Source organism: Pipistrellus kuhlii, unplaced genomic scaffold (genome assembly GCF_014108245.1).
Source record: "Pipistrellus kuhlii isolate mPipKuh1 unplaced genomic scaffold, mPipKuh1.p scaffold_m20_p_2, whole genome shotgun sequence".
Taxonomy (NCBI): Eukaryota; Metazoa; Chordata; class Mammalia; order Chiroptera; family Vespertilionidae; genus Pipistrellus; species Pipistrellus kuhlii.
The window spans coordinates 23894524-23915700 of record NW_023425515.1 but is presented as its reverse complement, the minus strand read 5'-3'; the positions used below and the strand labels follow the sequence as shown (position 1 = coordinate 23915700).

The following is a 21177-nucleotide window of genomic DNA, read 5'->3' as shown; positions in this document are numbered from 1 at the left end:
CACTACACCATTCCCCAAAGAGCTAGCATTGGGGCGGGCACGTGCAGATATTCACAGAACCATATTGCTGTATGAAAAGCAAGAAGATACATTTCAGCAGAGCCAAGAGGTTAGTTATGGATTTTGCAGGGTTGTGGGCATTTAACCTGAAAATGAACCACACAGTTACAAACTAGTTTAAAGTTATTTATGGCTTTACAACCAAGGACTGTTTTTTGATGCCATGAATTTACAGAAAGAAAATGGTGTCAATTGATTAACTTCTACAGTAATTTGTTAGTTGCTCATTCTATTTTCCTTTTTTGACTAATGAGAATATTTAGAGTTGCATGTTTATGAAGGCTAAGTAGCTCAGGCAGTTTGACTGTCTTAGAATAATGGTTCAGTTGGTTGGGTGTCATCCCAGGCACTGAAAGGTTGCTAGTTAGATTCCCAGGTTGCGGGCTACTGAGGATGTATAGGAATTAGTCAATCAATGTTTCACTCTCAGATCAATGTTTCTCTCTCTCTCCCTCTACCTTCTTCTCGCTTTAAAAATCAATAAAAGAGCCGAAACCGGTTTGGTTCAGTGGTAGAGCGTCAGTCTGCGGACCGAAAGGTCTCAGGTTCAATTCTTATCAGGGGCATGCATGTACTTTGGTTGCGGGTACATCCCCGTAAGGGGTGTGCAAGAGGCAGCTGGTCGATGTTTCTCTCTCATTGACGTTTCTAGCTCTCTATCTCTCTCCCTTCCTCTCTGTAAAAAATCAATAAAATATATTTAAAAAATAAACAAAATAAAAATCAATAAAAGATATTTTAAAAAAGAATAATTAGAGAATTTTGCATCATCAACCAGTGGGAAACCTCCTTCTCCTGCAGCTTCCCTTACTGAGCAAAGCCCACCTCTCCAGAATGCTACAATAAAACATTTTGCAAACAGTTATGGGACATAATCAGCTGATCTAAACTACTATTCATTTACAAGTTAGGATGGTATAAGGCAAATTTTATCCATATGTGAGATTGCTTATGGGGGTTTATAATATTAGGGCTTAAAAGTGGTCTCCTAACTTACATGAAGGGCTAAACCAAAGCAGGGAACTTTGTGGTAGACATGTCCCTTTTGCCTTCCTGTGCCCGTGATACACATTTATAATCTGTAACGCCTTTCTTCCCTGTGAGCCTAGGTATGATTTCAAAATCCTTCTCAATTCAACACTTTAGACAGCAAGAGGTTGAGTTTAACCTGAAAGATGAACTAGACAGGTAATCACCCCTGAAATGCTATAAACCCCTCTGGGTAGGTCCCAGGTTCAATTTAGGACTTGACACAGGGTAGGTTTTTAATAAATGGTTTTTGGAATAAATGACAGACAGAGAAATAGATGAATTAAAAATGCATAAATGAAATCTCATTTATTTTTCTAACACAGGCCTAGGAAAGTGTGTAGGATGCTTCCTTCTCTGCCTGGTAGGAAATGTACTGCATGTCACCATTAGCCTTGTGAACACCAGCTCATGGGATGACAGAGTGGAAAGGACCTAGAGAATGTTTAGTGACAGCTCTTCAGAGATGAAAATAAGGTGCAGAGAGGGCATCATCTATATTCAGGCTCTGGAAGAGGGAGCCAGGCAGGCTGCTGTCTCCCACACCTCACTCACTGTGTGCCCCACACCTCATTCACTGTGTGGCCCACACCTCACTCACAGTGTGGCCTTTGGCATTTGCTTTGTCCCTTCATCTGCAGAAAGGGGATCTTGAGCTTATCTGCCTGTGGGGTTGTTGTGAAGCTTAAGCTGGGTAAGGAATACAAAGTGCTTCCTGTAGTGCCTGGCACATGGCAAATACTTTTTAAAATATCAACATTTCTCTCCCCTTAGCCCCCACCCCCACCCCCCCACCCTGCCCTGCTCTTTTTCATTAATAAAAGCTGAACCAGTGATGGTATTATGAGTAGTTTTATCATAAGGTTTATCACATTATGTTTTGCTATGTTTTTCATCAGGTTTTCAGTGAATTGAAAATTCTTTCAACCCACCCTCAATTTACATTCATAGAAACCAAGGCAAAGAGAGCACAAGGAATGGATTCTTATGAAATAAGAAGAAAGAAAACATTTCCTAAGTGCAAAACATACAATTTCTAATGTCACACCTTTTTCTTAGTCTGATCCTGTTGTTTCATAATACATGACACGCTGCATAGAAAATATACTTATAAACGATGTCTAAATAAAATAGTGATAGAATGTAATGAAAAATGAGTGGGCTGAATTGTCCTTTTAAAAAAACCTCAGCGTGTTCATTGTCTATTTGAACTTTCAGGTCAGTTGTTAGTTGGGGGCTGGGGGGAGGAGAAAAGGGAAAGTTGTGGTTGCTTCTCTGTTGGTTGCCAGGAAACATAGAAAGCAGCAGGAACAGAGGGAACAAACTGGGCACTGCTGGGAGGTGGCCTGTAGAGGGGAGCCCTACCCTGGGGCAGAAACCTGGCAGCTGCCCCATCTAATGTCTCCGGACAAGAAAAGGGAGTTTAAAACCACAACATGTCAACAGATGTGAGGTTAGCCAACAAGGCTTTGAGAAGTTGCCTTGCTGGTGCGTGTGAACTGAGGATTAGAAGCTGGACTCTGGGCCCGTTGCTATAAACATTGGGGGAAGAAGCTTTATCCGATTTTAACCAAGTCAGGTCCAACCGAGTGTAAGGAGGGGGTGTTTTACAACCACTGGACTGTGGACTTGGAAAATAAGCTGTGGAATTCAGTAAGAGTGAGGTTGAGGGTCTCATTCTCCACCTCCCAGCTTAAACATTCTGCCTTCTTATTATAAGCCTTGACATGTATGTTTATTTGACATCCTATTGCTAAGTTGGGTTGTTCTTGTTGTTGCTTTTTTTCAAAGATACCTTTGGAAGAAAAAAAAATAAAGATATAGAAATAGTTGAAAGCTGTTGAGAGAGGTGAAACCATTATGAGTTTCCAGAGTGCTGCACCTGAGTTGAACAAGGGGTCAGAGCCTGGGCAAGGGAGAACAGAAGGAGAAGACCACAGCACAGCTTGGCTTGAAAACCAGCTTAGTGTGGGCGACTTTGTCAAAATCCAGAGGGCCTTTGAGGTAAGTGTTCATCTCATTTATTGGAGACTTGAACTTGCTCATGAGGGAGACTAAGATGAAAAGAGATTTTTTCTCTTAAAATTGCTAATATATTTAATGTTTAAAAATAAGTTCACATGGTGATTACTAGACTTAGTGGGGTGATCATATCATAAGGTATAAAAATGTTGCATTGCTAATTGTATACCTGAAACTAATATATCCAATATAGGATTATATAATAACTATACTTAAATAAAATAATAAAAAATAAAAATACATAAAGGCATTATTCTTAAAAACAAAACAAACAACAAAACGAAATTTTTAAAGAATTGGTCAGGCTTGGAGTAACTTTATCCCTCCATTCTTCCAACCAAATTATGCTAGTAAGTATGAAATTGTTTCTGTTGAATACCATTACAGTGAAGGAAGAAAAATTCATTATTGGACAAAATTCTTCTTATAGATTAATGAAAAGTATGGTTATGAGTGGGGAAAGCCAGGTCTCTAAGGTGACTCCCAGCAATAACTCTTCTTGCAAATAACAGGGAAGTAGGGCTTTGGAAATGCCTGCCTCTATTTTGAAAAAACTTTCCCTGCCTCCCCCTGAGTGACACAGCTCCTTTTCAAAGCTGATTTTGCTACTTCATTGTCTGGAGATCACAAGTGAGGGACCTGTCTCCCATTCTTTTTCTAAATATTGGAGCAGTGCAAAGAAAAACAAAATTACAAATTTTCCTTTTAATTCTACATCTATATATATAAAGCCTAAGCAACTGTTCCACTATTCGACTGTTAGACTGTTTGACCAGTAGCTATGATGCGCACTGACCACCAGGGGGCAGATGCTCAACACACAGGCATGGAACAGACTGATGAATCTCAGAGGGAAGGGAAGAGGGGGAGGGCAGGAAGAGATTGACCAAAGATCTTATAAGCATACTAGACGCCTGGTGCATGGATTCCTACACCGGTGGGGTCCTCAGCCTAGCCTGCAGGGACTGGACTAAAACTGACAGTCTGACATCCCTTGAGGGATCCCAGATTGCAAGAGGACACAGGCCAGGCTGAGGGACCCCACTGGTGCACAAATACATGCACCAAGCCTCTAGAATAAAATAAACCTTAAGTATTTTAATTATGCATGCATAATTTCTTTCTTAGTTAATTAGTTGGGCATTTTGTGACTCTGCACCATAAAGAGAATACTCACCAGAATGATTTTTAGTTTCTCATCTGGAGAGGAAGAAGTGCTCTTCTGTGCTGTGGAACTTAAGATAGGCATGAGCCTCCATCCTTTCTACTTCATTATGTTTGCTAAAATATGATCTTGGGCATTCAGAGAGTCCTCTAAGGATGCTTCGAAGTGTCCATATTAATTTGAAATAGATATACAATATTTTGGAATATTACCTTGAAATTAAGAAAGTCTGATGAAATCCAACAACTATATTATCCTATAATTGGCACAAATTTTAATCTTTAGCTATCCAAAAAAAAGGTAGTTGCTAACCACTGAAAAACTACTATACTGTGTTTTGTATTACAAGGTAGATTTTACCTGTGTTGATAAATTCCTGTCCCAATAGCATCAATCATTTTTTTTTACAACAGAATCTATCATATTTAGTAGCAAAGACCTGCTCTGCCCTACACTTTGCTCATTCTAATCTTTATGTATTTGTTGCTCATCCAGCCCCATTTGTCTGAAAGATTTCAGTGCTGCTCATGTCCGATGCCCCAAATAAATTTGGCATATGTTGACAGACGTTGCAAACATTTTGACAGGGCATTGAGAAAAACATATCAGGGGATTATGACAGCTTTGACTTTGCTATGAATAGAAACGTGGTAGTTTTATTCTGGTGCTAAGAACACAAACAATTTGAATGCTCAGGTTTATTAGAAGAGTCAATATTATAATATTAATATGTTAGAGAGTGAAACCACTTCAGAAGGTTGGGGGGTTAGGCATTCTTTCCAAATTACTGATTGATTATCTGGAATAAACCTATGTGCAACTGGTCAATTCAACATCAAGATTTTTCTTTCTTTATATATATATATATATATATTTTAACTTTAAATGTTTTAAAGGCCAGACCACTAATTTTGAAATTATCAGTTGGTAAAGCACATATATTACTGATGGGGGAAGAAATTGTAGTCTAGAGCTTGTATAAACACAGAAAATCTAATGACAGTTTTTAAAAAAGAAATTGAGCTTTGCAGGTGTATTATCAAGAAAAACAATGAAGTCTGTCCATTTTTTAACAGACCCAATGCACACAACATGAAAGAATTGAATGGCACATGTACAAGCAGGACTACAAGTTAAGCCCTTGAGCCAATGTGATTTTCAAAAATCGCATGGACACCTAGAGAAGAATGGCACCAGAGGCGATTTCCATGAAGTCCAGTCCATCAGTCAGGAGCATTGGGCCCACAGGTATAGACAGAGCTGCAAAAGGAAGCATTGCCAACTGTCCTGTCTGTGACACAGAACTTAAAGGCAGTGATTTGTAGCCCAATCACTAACGATGCAATCTGAGTCCCCAGAAATGTTCAGGGAGTGCTCAGAACAAACTTGTCTTGGGGGTGAGTAGAATACACTTGTGCTAACTTCATCTCAAAGGAACGGACAAGTTCAATAGGCAATTGTGCTTGTCTGAGAATTGTGCTTGAGGTGTAATGAAATGAATAAATCCACGGAATGTATGATACCCTCATGCTTGGTTGTCTTTTTCTATTTTTTATTTTTTTTGTCTAAAATTTTACATATATCTTCTTTTTTCCCACTTGACCCTTCTCCCCACCAGTCATTTTCACCCAAGGCAAGCCCCCACTGCCCCAGTCTCAGTGTCCATTGGTTATGCTAATATGCATGCCATTTGTCTCTGGATCTATTCTTGTTCATCAAATTATGTTGATCATTATATTCCATATATGAATGATATTTATCTTTCTCCAACTGGCTTATTTTACTTAGCATATGCTCTTCAGTTCCATCCATGCTGTTGCAAATGGCAAGTTCCTTCTTTTTTATAGCAGTGTAGTATGCCATTGTGTAGATGTACCACAGTTTTTAATCCACTCATCTGCTGATGGGCATTTAGGCTATTTCCAAATCTTAGCTACTGTAAATTGTGCTGCTATGACCATAGGGTGCACATATCCTTTCTGATTGTTGTTTCTAATTTCTTGGGATATATTCCTACAAGTGGGATTACAGGGTCAAATGGGAGTTCCTTTTTTAACTTTTTGAGGAAACTCCATGCTGTTCTCCATAGTGGCTGCACCAGTCTGCATTCCCACCAGCAGTGCATGAGGGTTCCTTTTTCTCCACTCCAGCACTTGTCATTCGTTGATTTGTTGATGACAGCCATTCTGACAGGTGTGAGATGGTATCTTACTGTTGTTTTGATTTGCATCTCTCGGATGATTAGTGACTTTGAATATGTTTTCATATGTCTCTCAGCCTTCTGTAAGTGCTCTTTCAAAAAGTGTCTATTTAAGTCCTTTGCCCATTTTTTTAAATTGATTTTTTTTAATCTTCCTTTTGTTAAGTTGTATGAATTCTCTGTAAATTTTGGTGACCCTTATCTGAAATATTGGCAAAAATGTTCTCCCATGCAATGGGCTTTCTTGTTGTTTTGTTGATAGTTTCTTTCGCTGTTCAGAAGCTTTTTATTTTGATGTAGTCCCATTTGTTTATTTTCTCCTTAGTCTCCATTGCCCTAGGAGCTGTGTCTGTAAAGCTATTGCTATGACATATGTCTATTGTTTTGCTGCTTATGGAGTCTTATAGGATTTTTATGGTTTCCCGTCTTACATTTAAGTATTTAGCCATTTTAAGTTTGTTTTTGTGTATGGTGTAAGTTGGTGGTATAGTTTCTTTTTTTTTTGCATGTATCTGACCAAATTTCCCAGCACCACTTATTGAAGAGACTATCTTGATTCCATTGTATGCTCTTGCTTCCTTTGTAAAATATTAATTGAGCATATGGCTTGGATTGAACTCTGGGTTCTCTGTTCTGTTCTATTGTCCTATATGTCTGTTCTTGTGCCAGTACCAGACAGTTTTTAGAACAGTGGCTTGGTAATATAGCTTGATATCTGGTATTGTGATCCCTCCAACTTTGTTCTTTCTTCTCAGGATTGCTGTGGCTATTCAGGTTTTTTGTTTTATTTTTGTCTCAGATTAATTTTTGTAGAGTTTGTTCTAGATCTTTGAAGTATGCTGTTGGTATTTTAATGGGAATTACATTGAATCTATAGATTGCTTTGGGTAGTATGGACACTTTATTAATGTTGATTCTACCAATCCATCCATGAACATGGTATATTCTTCCATTTGTTTATGCCTTCCTCTATCTCTTTTTTCAATGTCCTGTAGCTTTCTGAGTACAGATCTTTTACCTCCTTGGTTAAGTGTATTCCTAGGTATTTTAATTTTTTTTTTATTAAAAAAATTTTTTTTTTAGTGAATTTGTGAATGGGATTTTTTTTTTCATTTCTCTTTCTACAAGTTCATTATTGGTGTATAAAAAGGCCATAGATTTCTGTAAATTTTGTATCCTACTATATTGCTGAATTCATTTATTAGGTCTAGTAGTTTTTTTTATGGAGTCTTTTTGGTGCTTCCTATGAATAGTATCATGTTATCTGCAAATAAGGGCAGTTTTATTTCTTCTTTTCCAATGTGGATGCCTTTTATTTCTTCTTCTTGCTGATTGCTACAGCTAACACTTCCAGTACTATGTCAAACAGGAGTGGTGAGAGTGGGCATCCCTGTCTTTTCCTGTTCTAAGGGGAAATGAGTTTAGTTTTTGCCCATTGAGTATGATGTTGGCTGTAGGTTTGTCATTTAAGGCTTTTATTATGTTGAGATATGATCCCTCTATTCCCACTTTGCTGAGAGTTTTTATCAAAAAGGATGTTGGATTTTGTCAAATGCTTTTTCTGTATTGATTTATATGATTATGTGATTTTTGTCTTTCAGTTTGTTTGCTTGGTTGTCTTTATAAAATTCTAAAGATCGCTGTAGAATCTGTCTACAGCCATCTTTAGTATTTTATAAAGTCAACCAAGCAAACAATGATTCTGCCACTAGATCTCTCTCTCTCTCTCTCTCTCTCTCTCTCTCTCTCTCTCTCTCTCTCACTGTTTGCTTATGTGTGTCTGAAGGATTGTCAGACATTAGATAGTGTCCATCTCATTAATTGGCAGTGGTCATGCTTAATTGAAAAATGGAAAATTGGGTCTTTTAACTGTGGAGCAAATATTTCACACATATTTCCAAATGAAATATTACATACCATATAAAACTTGGTAGTAAAATTTAGAAATAAAGAAAGTAATGCTTATATTTATTGCAAGATGGTACAAATGAATTACAATCACTTATTGTTTGAATTCCAGTTTTGCCATTTATAATGTGATTCTGCAAATCACTTAACCTTTTTGAGCCTGTTTCCTTTATTTATAACATGGGGATAATAGGGTTGTTGTAAGGATTAAGTAAGATTCTATCTGGAGAGGACTTGAAAGAATAAGTGGTCAATTAATAGCTATGTAGAGGTTGAACCACATGGTGTCTAATGTCTTCATTCCTTTTGAAACTGTTTTTATTGATTTTAGAGAAAGGAAGGGAGAAGAAGAGAGGAATAGAAACACCAATTTTGAGAAAGAATCACTGGCTGGCTGCCTTCTGCATACGCCCCTTTGGGAATTGAGCCTACAGCCTGTGTATGTGCTCTGACCGGGAGTCGAACTGTGACCCCCTGGTTCATGGGTCAAAGCTCAACTAATGATCTACAATGGCTGGGCTCTAACCTCTTGATTCTAATTCATCTATTTCCTAAAGGCAATTAAACATTTAATAACACTCACAATGATGCTTCTATATTCATTTTAGTTGTGGTAGGAAGTGGGGGGTAATAAATTTTTCAAAGATATAAATTTACATAAAAGAGTTCAAAAACATAATTTTCCGTCTCCTACTTTATATTTTATTAACATTCAAATTATTTGAATTGATATCTTGATCCTCTTCTTTAGAACAAGAAAGTTACCTGGGTAGAAGTTACTTGAAAAATTTCCTGTGAATTTCATTTTCTTTCAAGTGGCGGTGTCCATATGTCAGCTTAAAGAGAGGGAAACTTGTATTATTCATAGAATGATAAAATGGTTATTACTCAAACTTTCCTATAGCACCTATAAAGTTTAGAGAAATAGCATGATCTCTGGATATTTATATTATTTTGATGTGAACCATATTTTACATTTTCTTAGATACTTCAAAAGTCAGCTATTGTGTAAGGAAAAATGGCTGAGGCTTGCTGATTTTATAGGAATGCTGAGAAGCAGAAATTACAGGCCAAGGGCAATGGGATGCTGGAAAAGTCTCATGGAGAACTGACATATATTGAGTTTCTTCCCAGAGTATAGCTCTGAAGGTGTTTGAGTATTTGTGTGAGTGTTGCTGTTTTTTTTGTTTGTTTGTTTTGTTTTTTGTAATTCCTTATTGTTGATCTCTATGTGGCAGGGCATTCTGACCTTTGGTCCTAGATGTCCTGCTGCCTATTTGGCCTAGGACTGTCGTTTACCCATTTTGCTGCAGTCACTGGATTGGGTCCTGACCTGCCTCTGTCACCAACCCTGCAATGTATCATCTGCTGAAGCATCTGTTCTGGCTCAGGTGATTGGCCCAAAGCCAAGGGCTGGCCCTGTGCTGTCTACTCCATGCTGCCATTTGACCAAGTCCTGCTAAATCTTTAGATTTAAATCCCCTAAATGACCCATCAAAGTAGAAAGGGCCAAAAAACTGGTAAATTCAGGGTAGGAAAGGTATAGTAAAATTCTGATCAGGAAGTCCCCAGAGATGTTCAGGGAGGGTGCTCAGAACAAACTTGTCTTGGGGGTGAGTGGAATCTAAACACAATACACTTGGGCTAACTTCATCTCAAAGGACCTGAGAAGTTCAGGAGGCAATTGTGCTTGTCTGAGAATTGTGCTTGAGATGTAATAAAATGAATGAATCTGCAGAATGTATGATATCCTCATTCTTGGTTGTCTTTATAAAATTCTAAAGATGGCTGCAGACATATTCTATACCAAGGCCTATCAGCAATGCTTCTTTGTTCCATCAGGTCAACACCAATGTTCTGATACCTTGCCAGGCAGACGAAGTTCTAAGGCGATCAAGAAAATCAAAGTTGCCGAAACCGGTTTGGCTCAATGGATAGAGCACTGGCTTGTGGACTGAAGGGTCCCAGGTTCTATTCTAGTCAAGGGGACATATCTTGGTTTCAGTCTCAATCCCTGGCCCTGGTCTGGACGCTTGCAGGAGCAACCAATTGATGTGTCTCTCTCACATTGATGTTTCTCTATGTCTGTCCCCTCCCTCCCACTCTCTAAAAAAAAATCAATGAAAAATATCCTTAGGTGGAGATTAACGAGAAAAAGAAAATGAGATTGAGTCCTTTTCTATCCCTCCATTATTTGTCCTTTTTTTCCTAAGCTCTCAGGTTCCTCCCAATTTATTAAGGAACAGTCTTCTCTTATCTTCTCATTGTCTTTTGTATCTTTGCTATCAAGTTACCCAAATGGACAGGGCTTCCTGGATGTGTCTCAGGTACTGGAACTATTCTCATCTCTTGCTTCTTTCCTTTCTACCCCAGGAATCAAACACATAAACAAAATCAGCCATTCTTGTTTCATTCCCTTTCCTTAAAACTTTTAGATTTTATCCTGTCTGACAAGATATAAGACAATCCATAACGATTTCAAAAAATTAAATAAAACTTACAGTTAAAAACTCTGCTGCTGGCTTCGGCAGCGCGTATACTAAAATTGGAACAATACAGAGAAGGTTAGCATGGCCCCTGCACAAGGATGGCACACAAATTCCTAAAGCCTCCCCACCCCCGCCAAGAAAAACTCTATGTATTATATTATCCAACAAAATTCAATTTTTATAGAAACCTCAATTTTTATAGAATGTGCAAACTGGATGAAACAGCTGAAACATGATAGAGTTTTCTTTCTCTCTTGTGTTCGAAAATAGAAAGTGGGTGTTTCTAATTGATGGGCAGCTCCAAGTAGACATTCAGGTACCCAGGCTCCTTTTACCTTCTACTTTCCACACTTGCCATACATCAAGCTAGCATGGGGCGGGGTGGAGGGTGTGTGCATGAAGCAGCACATGGGGGAGTTTTTATGGGCCAAACTTACATCCCAATTGCAAGGGTGACTGGAAAATGTAGGCAGGTGTTTGCCCAGAAAGCAGTTTCACCCACAACTCTTAGCGTTTAATGTTAGGAACATTTTCTTCTCTCCTAATAAACCAACATGCTGTATTTTGAAAATGAAGGAGAGTCATGTGCCTAATGGTGTTTTGTGTTCTGCCTTAGCTGCCAAGAAGTTAAAAGCTAAATTTAGTGTTCAACTGATAGAACTATTTTTAGCATAGATTTTTCTGGGACAATTATCTGTTATTTTCATTACATGACTTTTGTTCTTTTATCTTGGCTTTAATGGCCCAACTCCCTATGAACCTTCTGTTATAACTGAACTAGAACACTTTCTGGAAATCAGTGGAGGTAAAATGATGAATACAAATTTAATTTATTTCAAGTATGGTAAGATTTTATGAAGCACTTCTGTAAGTATTTTGACATTTGATCCTCTCACCGACCTGGAATGTAGTCAGGACAGACATTTTTATTTCCCATTTATGCATAAGGAGGATGAAGCTCAAAATGTTTAATGGAATTACCCATGGGGCAGGCAGAGCTAGGGCTCCGAATGTAGATTGTCAACTCTCTTTGGGATGTTGCTCTAACTAAGGATTAGGATAAGGGTTTCATTAACAAAACAAGCATGCTACCTTACCAACACACAGGCACTGTACCTTGGTAACTTGGAATTAATGTATATTCAGCAAGTAAACAATTCCTACAATGAAATCAATGCAGAGAAAGAATGGAAGAATAGAAGGAAAAGATAAGAATAACCCATTGCTTTTTAAAAATTATATTTTCCTGTCTAAAGGCATCTCAATGAAGACTGTGAGAAGGCAAACAGGTAAAGCTTAATTTATAACTCTATTCCATAGTGCACAGTGCATTCAACAGCTTCAGTCAATTCATCACCTACTGAACATGGGCAGCGGGTCAGAGCATTTCTTGCCCTGATGCCCTTAGAGGAATCAAAAACCCTATTTTGATGGCAGCAGAAAATCAGTGAGGCTCGGCAGGTCCCTCTTTTCAGCATTAGGTAATAGCGTGAAGACAAATCCAATTCCACTGCAGCTGGCATGATTGGAAATGACAGGGGACTCGTAGGTGGTTTCACCTGACTTGTTAGAATTCATGGGTGGGGTTAGCCACTAATGTCACCACCAAAGCGCAGGAAGTGGAGTTGTGTGTCAACACATGGAAATTTACTTTTCTTGAATGTCGTGGTCTTTGTGCCGAGTTTTGTGACAGCTTCATGCCTTCTCCAGTTTCTCTGTGTGCTTTCGGAACAGGTGCTTATAAAACTTAATGAGGATCAGAGAGGGTGATGAGGAATGCTTTTTGTGAACAAATAATTTAACCTTGAGCTTTGGCCAGGCTTTCAACAGGAAAGGAAACCACGAAACTTGTTATGAAGAAGAGAGAAGGAAAGCAAAGATGCTTATTGCTGTTCAATTGTGGTACATCAACGTAACCAGACCTATAGACCAAATCCTACTTTTTCAAATTTACTGAGAATTAAAAGGAAACAAGAAAATGAAGAACTGTCATTTGTACCATTTTGATCTCACATTTCTCACATATTTCCAAGTATAGCATACCCAATGATGATATAAGACCCCACCAACTCTGTTGCTAAAAAATAGAAAGCCTCTATATTTTCCTTTTAATTGAAGAGTTTGGTTAGATTCTGTAAACTTTTTCCCAGCTCTAAAATGCGTGAATTCAGGATACAGTAAACTCTTTGACTCAACTTATGGTTTATAACAAGAGGACAACAGCCCAAGTGCCCATCAGTAGATGAGTGGACAAAAAAAGCTGTGGTGTATATTTATACAATGGAATACTATACAGCTATAAAAAGAAGGAAATCTTACCTTTTGTGACAGCATGGATGAACCTGGAGATTATTGTGCTAAGTGAAATAAGCCAGTCAGAGAAGGACAAATACCATATGATCTCACTTCTATGTAGAATATAATGAACAAAATAAACTAATGAATAATATAGAGCCCTAACCGGTCTGGCTCAGTGGATAGAGCATCAGCCTGTGGACTCAATGGTCCCAGGTTCAATTCCGGTCAAGGGCATGTACCTTGGTTGCAGGCACATCCCCAGTAAAAGGTGTGCAGGAGGGAGCTGATTGATGTTTCCCTCTCATCGATGTTTCTAACTCTCTATCCCTCTACCTTCCTCTCTGTAAAAAAAAATCAATAAAATATATATATATTTTAAATAGAACCAGTGGCATGGATACATGGCACAGACTGACAGCTATCAGAGGGGAGGAGAGAGGGGCTGGATGAAAGAAAGTGAAGGGATTAACTAAAGAACATAAAAGCATAACCCATAGACTCAGAGAGCAGTGTGGTGACAGAGGGAAAAGGAGGTGGGGGCTGGGTAGAGGTGGGCAAAGAGGGGGGCTGGGAATGAAAAGAGACTTTGCTTGGGCGATAGGTGCACAATGCACTATGCAGATAATGTTTTATTGAGTTGTACACTTGAAACCTGTATGGTCTTGTGAACCAATATCACCCAAACAAATTTAATTAAAATATTTAAAAAACACACAATTAAACTTGTTTTTAAAAACAGCGTATGCTTAACCTTCTGTAGTGATATTTCCAAATGAAGATCATTGAAGCTCAATTGTTTCTTGGCTGCACCATTCCTCTGGTCAGGCTCTTGCCCCCAAGTTCAAACAGATGATAGTAATAAACTCACTTAGGTCTAAAGCAGAGAACTGACAATGTCCATAGACAGAGAAAAATGATATGGATAATTACACATTTCAGTGATTATGATTCTCTTTATTTAAAAGTGAAAGATAGATTTACTGATTTTTTGTTTTTTCTGCAGTTGCAATTCAATTCTAATTGACCAGTGGTAGAAAATCTAATTGTTGAAATTTTGGTCAAAGAAAGTTTAGTTCCAAACTCCAAATTTAGTATGGAGATGTCAAGATCCATGCCTTTGTTAGCCACAAAATTTAAACTCCATTTATATTGGGGAGCTTCTGAATCACTGATATTATAATGTAAATGAAAATTAAAATCAACTAAAATCTCTTCAAGCAAGCAAAAGGAGTAATATGAACTTTGGCTGGTAGACTAATCTCCTCTGTTCGGTTGTTCAGTCTCTCGTGAATGTGCATTGGAAGGTGAAAATTGGAGGAGGTGATGTATACTGCTGCCTCTGTTTTGGAATTACATATCTAGTTTGCTCCAGAAGGTGTTCATGGGGTTTGACAGCAAACACTAATACATATTCATTATCAATATGCTTGGTAACCAAGGGAAGTTGAGGCAAGTGTGACAGAATGAAGCATGAGAGAGCAGCGTGTTCATTTTAAATTTAATTACAGAGATGGAGGAAAGAATGCATGTTGATAGCACATACTAATTCAGCTGTCACAAAACATTACCCTAAAATCATGGCAAATATTTGGCAGAAGAAATGTTATTTATGGTGAAATGCTTGTTAAAACTAGCAGGTTCTGGGGAAGACAAGATTCTGAGATCCTATTAGAAACATTTTTTTTTTTCATGCAGAGAAAAAGAAACATTGCTGAATTCTAATGATCTGAAGTAAATGCAGGGAAAACAAAAAAGATCTCAAACTAAGGAAATATTTCTGAGGCACACAAGATTTCTATTTATGGATTTTTTTTGATGTGGTTAAAGGTTAAATTCAGTTTGAAATGGGGAAAAACAATAGTTAGTGTGATTCTTGTGACCTTATTATAATCTTGGTGCCTCGACCCATGTGTCATTCATAATGGCTAACTCTTCTAGCCTTCCCTTTTAAGAATAAGTATTTGACGAGCATAGACCTTGTCTGTCTTGTTCAAAGCTGGTGCTGTGAGCTTACAATAGAGTTTGACATGAAGCAGACACTTAATGAATATTTGTCAAATAAATAAATAAACCTACCCTATGCTAGCTTGTGTGCTGTACATGCTCAATACACATTTATTACTGAATAGATCAATAGATAGATATATAGATGGATAGAGGGAAATATTTCTCTAAGTGTCTTACAATTCATTAGACATTACTTTTCAGGAAGAAAATGCTAAACAATGGATAAGAGTAGTGATTCTTGGTCTGTGACATGCTAACACACTGTCAGGTTTGACAGAGGAGAAAATACCCAGATTTCTGTTCAAATTGAATTATACTCTCTCTGTAGTTTTTAACTCGGATCTATATTCTTGTCTTGGGCAAGTCTTTATTTACCAAGTAGGAGAAAAGAAGAAAGTTTTTCTTTCATCATTTCATTATCCAATATTACTATAGGAAAATGTTAAGGGGGAAAAACATAAACAACATTTATGAAAGTTGGCAGGTTTTTGAAAAAATTAAGTGTCTGCTTTGGGAATGTATTGCTCTGTTTTACCAGAAAGGATGTAAATGTTTAGGCTTTCTAGAACTATTTTTTAGCAACCAATTGATGAGTTTTATGAAGAATGAGAAAACCACAACTTTGGGACAATCTACGCAACCTCACATTTTTCTGAAGGAAATGTAAATCTGTTCAACCATCTCCAGAGGGGAGTTTGGCAAGATACATAAAAACTTTAAGAATGTGCGAATTCTATGACTCAGCAATTCTGCTTCTGGGAAATTTCTTCGAGGAACTAATTGGGCAACTGAGCAAAGATGTATGTATAAGAATGTTTGTTGCTGGCTGGTTTACATAATAGAGCAAAGAACTGGGAAGGTTGAAAATAATAGGGGTTTGTAAATTGTAGGTCTTCTCTGTGGAATATTGTGCCACCATTAAAAATAATGATAGCCGAAACCAGTTTGGCTCAGTGGATAGAGCGTCAATCTGCAGACTGAAAGGTCCTGGATTTGATTCCTGTCAAGGGCATGTACATGGTTGTGCGCACATCCCGGTGGTGGGTGTGCAGGAGGTAGCTGGTTGATGTTTCTCTCTCACTAATGTTTCTAGCTCTCTATCCCTCTCCCTTACTCTCTGTACAAAATCAATAAAATGTACTTAAAAAATTAAAAAAAAAAAAAGATGATAAAGGCCCAGCCAGCCCTGGGTTATTGGTTGAGCATTGACCTATGAACCAGAAAGTCATGGTTCGATTCCTCCTTACAGCACATGCCTGGGTTGTGGGCTCTATCCCCATTGGGGGGCATATAGGAGGCAGCTGATCAATGATTCCTCTCTTTTCATTGACTAGAGGCCCGGTGCATGCACTGGAGGGGGGAGGGTCCCTCAGCCCAGCCTGCCCCTCTCACAGTCTAGGAGCCCTCAGGGGCAGGATGTGACCTAGCAATTAGGGGAAGGCGACACCCCCATCACACCTCTGTTGTTGCCACTACCAGCAGTGCAAGCATTGGCTGACCTGGTTATTTGAGCCTTGGGGGTTCTTGGTGGCTGAACAACGACCATCTGAAGCTTGCCTGTGCCTTGCTCTGGCCCTGGGCAGCTGGGCAGCTGGGCAGCTGCCATCCGAGGCTTGCCTGTGCCATGGGCCGGCCCCTGAGGTGGTTGGGGGTGGGGGGGCTGAGGGGATGTGGGACTCTAGAGGCAGGCGTGCAAAGTGGCCAGACCTGCCTAGGGGTGGGCCTAGCCAGGTTGCCTGCCTGCTGCCCCACAGGGCTGCGAAGACTGGGGGCTGCCATCTTGTGGCTGTGGGCACTGCCATCTTTGTGATGGTCAATTAGCATATTTCCTCTTTATTAGATAGGATGTTCCTATCTCCCCTCTCTCCCTTTTTCTCTGATATCAATAAAGTATTTTTTTTAATTATGATAAAAACCAGTATTTATTGTACAAGGCATAGCTTCCTGATGTGGCCAAAAGTGGAAAAGCAGCAAAGATATATATCATGACCCCCACACAGACATTTCTATTCCTATAGAGAAAAAAATCTGGAAGACTGATGGCATTATGGAGGATTCATATTTGGGCTTAGATATATCTTGGATTTTCTATAGTGAAAACAGATTATTTTGTGCAAGATAAATAATTTAAAAAATGCACTTGTACATACACATTGCTAATTGAAAGCACAATGACCTCTACCTCTTCTTTAAGAAAAATATAGTGTCAAGTTTCTTACAAAGGGTATCTTCTTGAAGGTTTGCACTTAGATTTCCTATAAGTTACAGTGAAATCCAAGTTTTGCAAAGCTCCAACGGAAATTTTACAGAGTTTTTCCTTTTTTTTTTATAGGTAGGTTGCTCACTAAAACTGACTATATTGAAGAAAAGCCTTTCTAGGCAGAAGGAAATGATTTTTTTCAAGTATTCTTTGAAAAGGATTCAGGGAAACAGGAAACATTTCTAATGGTCTAAAGTTGTGCCTACTGAGAAAATCAACCAGACATTCTTGCAAGAAAAACTGGAGGAAATGACTGATTATTTTCTTACATAGCAAAATAAATTTACCAACATTATCTTAGGAAGAGCTGAATGAGAATATGCTTTCTAATGAATCTTACAGTTTTCACTTTTACCAGAAAATGAGTTCTAAGAAATAAGGAGTATTGAATTAGTACTTATTTATGTAGATAAGTATATGCGTATACAAAAATATGTATCGAGTCCTGGCTGTAGTAGCTCAGTTGGATGGAGCATGGTCCCAGTTGTGGGCTTGGTATTGAGTCAGGGAACATACCTAGGTTGTGGGTATGATCCCTGGTTGGGTTATATATAGGAGGCAGCCGATAGATTCATCTTTCTCTCTCTCTCTCTCTCTCTCTCTCTCTCTCTCTCTCTCTCTCTCTCTCTCTTACCTATATATTCAAAGATAGTTCAAAGGTAAATTATTTTGCCACACACTATTGAATCTAATACAGGTTGAGAGTTTGTAGCAACGAAAACATAGTATACATAAGCTCATTTTTAGATTGAAGGATTATTTTATCTTCCTTTCTGTGGAGTAACCTTTTGCCAAGAAGGTTAAGATGGACATCTCCCACTCACCTGAAGTTCATAGACCAGCAGAACAAGTTGCTCAAGACAAGACAGAAACTGCAATTCCCCTCAGTGATGAAATGTAGGCTTTATATGCATGAAATGGTCTGCCGGCATTGGTGTCTGGGAATAGGTAAACTTTACTTTCACTGGGCTCACTTAGGATGGTTTATACTTCTGCCTGGAGAAAGAGCAGCTGGAACAGAGTGTACACAGTTTCTGTTTCATGTTATGCTCAAATCTAGCATCTGCTATCATAACGGCAATGGCTGCAGACATAGTGCCACACATAATCCTGTTGTAGAGTCTCCTAGACATATTCTTCTGCCCCACTGAGAAGTCTCTTAGAACCAGCTAGTTAGCAGCTAGGCAACCCTAACAGATAGAATCAGCTTACTTTGTTTTTATTTAAACATTTTACTTGTTAATTTTAGAGAGAGAAAGGAAGGAGGAGAGAGAATGAGAGAAAGAGAGAGAGAGATTGGTTTATTGTTCTACTTATTTATGTATTCATTGGTTTAGTTGATCTGAAGATTGTGGGTTATTGTTAAGCTGATTAACATTATATATTCATTGGTTGATTCTTGTATGTAACCTGACTGGGAATTGAGCCTACAGCCTTGGTGTATCAGGGCAATGCTTAACTAACTAAGCTATCTGGCCAGGATGAATCAGTTTATTAAAAGTAGTAATTCTGTAGAACTCCAGAGACCTTACACAAACACACACACACACACACACACACACACACACACAAATGAATTTAGCTTAAATCCTCAGAGAAGAGTCATTGATCTCACGACTTTATAGTCTCAGTCTTTACTATAAAACCTTTAACAGAGAATTAAGCCTTCTTGAATATAAATGTGCTATACTTACAAAAAATCATACATTGAATTATCAACTAGCCCTCAGAGCTCCTTATTATATCCCTATTTAGAGGTGCAATAAATCAGGCTGAGGCAACCATACATGACATAGTCTCCTTACCACAGCTTGTAATATCCTATCTAATAAAGATGGAATATGCTAATTTACCCTTACTGCCCCACCCTCAAAGATGGCAGCACTTACAGTCAATAAGGAGGGAATATGCTAATTGACTGCCATGCCCTCAAAGATGGTGGTGCCCACAGCCTCAAGATGGCGGTGCTCAGTTCCCTTTGCCCCGCCAGTGCACCTGCCTCAGGAGTCCCCCAGGTCCCTCAGCCCCCAGCCTCCTAGGACTGGCCCAAGGCTCAGGCAAGTCTTGGATGGTGGCTGCCCAACTGCTCAGGGCTGCTGGAGGCTTAGGTAACCAGGGCTGGCCAAGGCTTGCGCTGCTGGCAGTGGAAGCAGCAGAGGTATGATGGGGCATTGCTTTCTTCTGATTGCCAAGTCACCTACTGCCCCTGAGTGCTCCCAGACTGTGAGAGGGGGCAGGCTGGGCTAGAGACCTCCCCCTCCAGTGCATGAATTTTCATGCACTGGGCCTCTAATACATATCTATCTATCTATCTATCTATCTATCTATCTATCTATCTATCATCTATCTATCTAAAATAGAGCAGAATGAATAAAGAAAGATATATATATATCCTGTTTCCCCGAAAATAAGACAATGTCTTATATTAATTTTTGCTCCCAAAGATGCGCTAGGTCTTATTTTCAGAGGATGTCTTATTTTTCCATGAAGAAGAATATGGTACACATTTATTGTTAAATGAAAATAAAGGAAATTTACTACCAATATACGGTACGGTAGTACGTAGTTGTCAACACAAACCAGACAAACTGTGAATCCTACAGTATCAAGAATTTACTCATTTATTCAATGATAATCATGTCATCATCTTCTGGAACATCATCATAACAATCCAATTCCTGAATTTCCTGATGAATTTCTTGTGACTCCATTTCTTTCAGAATCAGTGGACCAAATCTCTCATGTTTAGCAATAGCATTCTGAGACAGAGCCTGGGGGGGGGGCTTATTTTTTGGGGGGATGCCTTATATTTCACTCAGAAGGAAACCTATAAGTAGATCTTGTTTTTGGAGGTTTTTTTATTTTCGTGGAAATAAAACAGCCTCCTTTTGTGGGTTGTTGTTGTTTTTTGTATTAGAGCAGAATGAATGAATGAGTAATTCTAGTCCCAGAACATAAATGGGAACCACTGACAAAACAAGTTAATGCATTTGTGCTCTAAAGTTTGTATAAAAGATTACATACTTTAATTGTATATTTAACTAATTTATTAAAGAGACATGGAATTGATAAACATAAACCACATACTTGTTGATCAAGGCATAATGGTTCTCATTTATTTAGGCTTTTGTAGTAAAGGAAAATGTGTAAATTTTACCCAAAGCTATGCCAAAATTGTGGTTTTATTTTCAAACTTAAAACAACAAAAGCTCATGAGTGAACAATCAGTAATGAAACTGTCAGGTATATGATACAATTTAATTTTCTGTCAAATTTCTTCAAGTTGGGCATATTTATCAAATCTTCCCAGTGCATACTGGCATTATCAATGTCAGAAAATTATTTTCATTGTTTAACTCATTTTGGGGAAGAAAATTTGTTTTATTCTTTGTTTATGGTCTAGTTCCAATTTCATATTTCAAATTATAAAAACAGTTGTTTTGATATTTGTCAGTCTAACAGTTCTTGTTCTTAGAAATAAAAATAAATTACTCATTTATAGCAAGAAAATATTCTGAATTTTAACTTTAAAGTGTTTTTTAATGGAATACTAACATAGATATGAGGTTGATTGATGTAATGTAATAATTTAAAAGATCAACTTTGACTTAGTTTTCAGTTTTGTCTCAGATGGAGTGTTTTTAGGATAAGATTTCTCTCTCTACCACTTAAAATCTGGGTCACTGAAAAATTTGCATGTATCTAAGCTTTTTAGACTAAAAATAATTTAAAAAGATAA

The 21177-nt window shown here is 38.2% G+C and overlaps 1 protein-coding gene and 1 non-coding gene across 2 annotated transcripts in view; both read left to right on the top strand.

The window, feature by feature from the left end:
- Nucleotides 1–2723: 2723 nt before the first annotated feature.
- The window catches only part of WDR49 (WD repeat domain 49), a 128246-nt gene continuing 109792 nt past the window's right edge, over nt 2724–21177 (top strand). Inside the window, exon 1 of the mRNA XM_036447693.2 lies at nt 2724–3093. Within this exon, the coding sequence (XP_036303586.1) occupies nt 2950–3093 (144 nt within the window). The 5' untranslated portion in view covers nt 2724–2949. The remainder of the gene's footprint in view (nt 3094–21177) is intronic.
- On the top strand, nt 10902–11007 carry LOC118725022. The gene has a single exon (XR_004989788.1). It is a non-coding gene; the product is annotated as a U6 spliceosomal RNA (small nuclear RNA).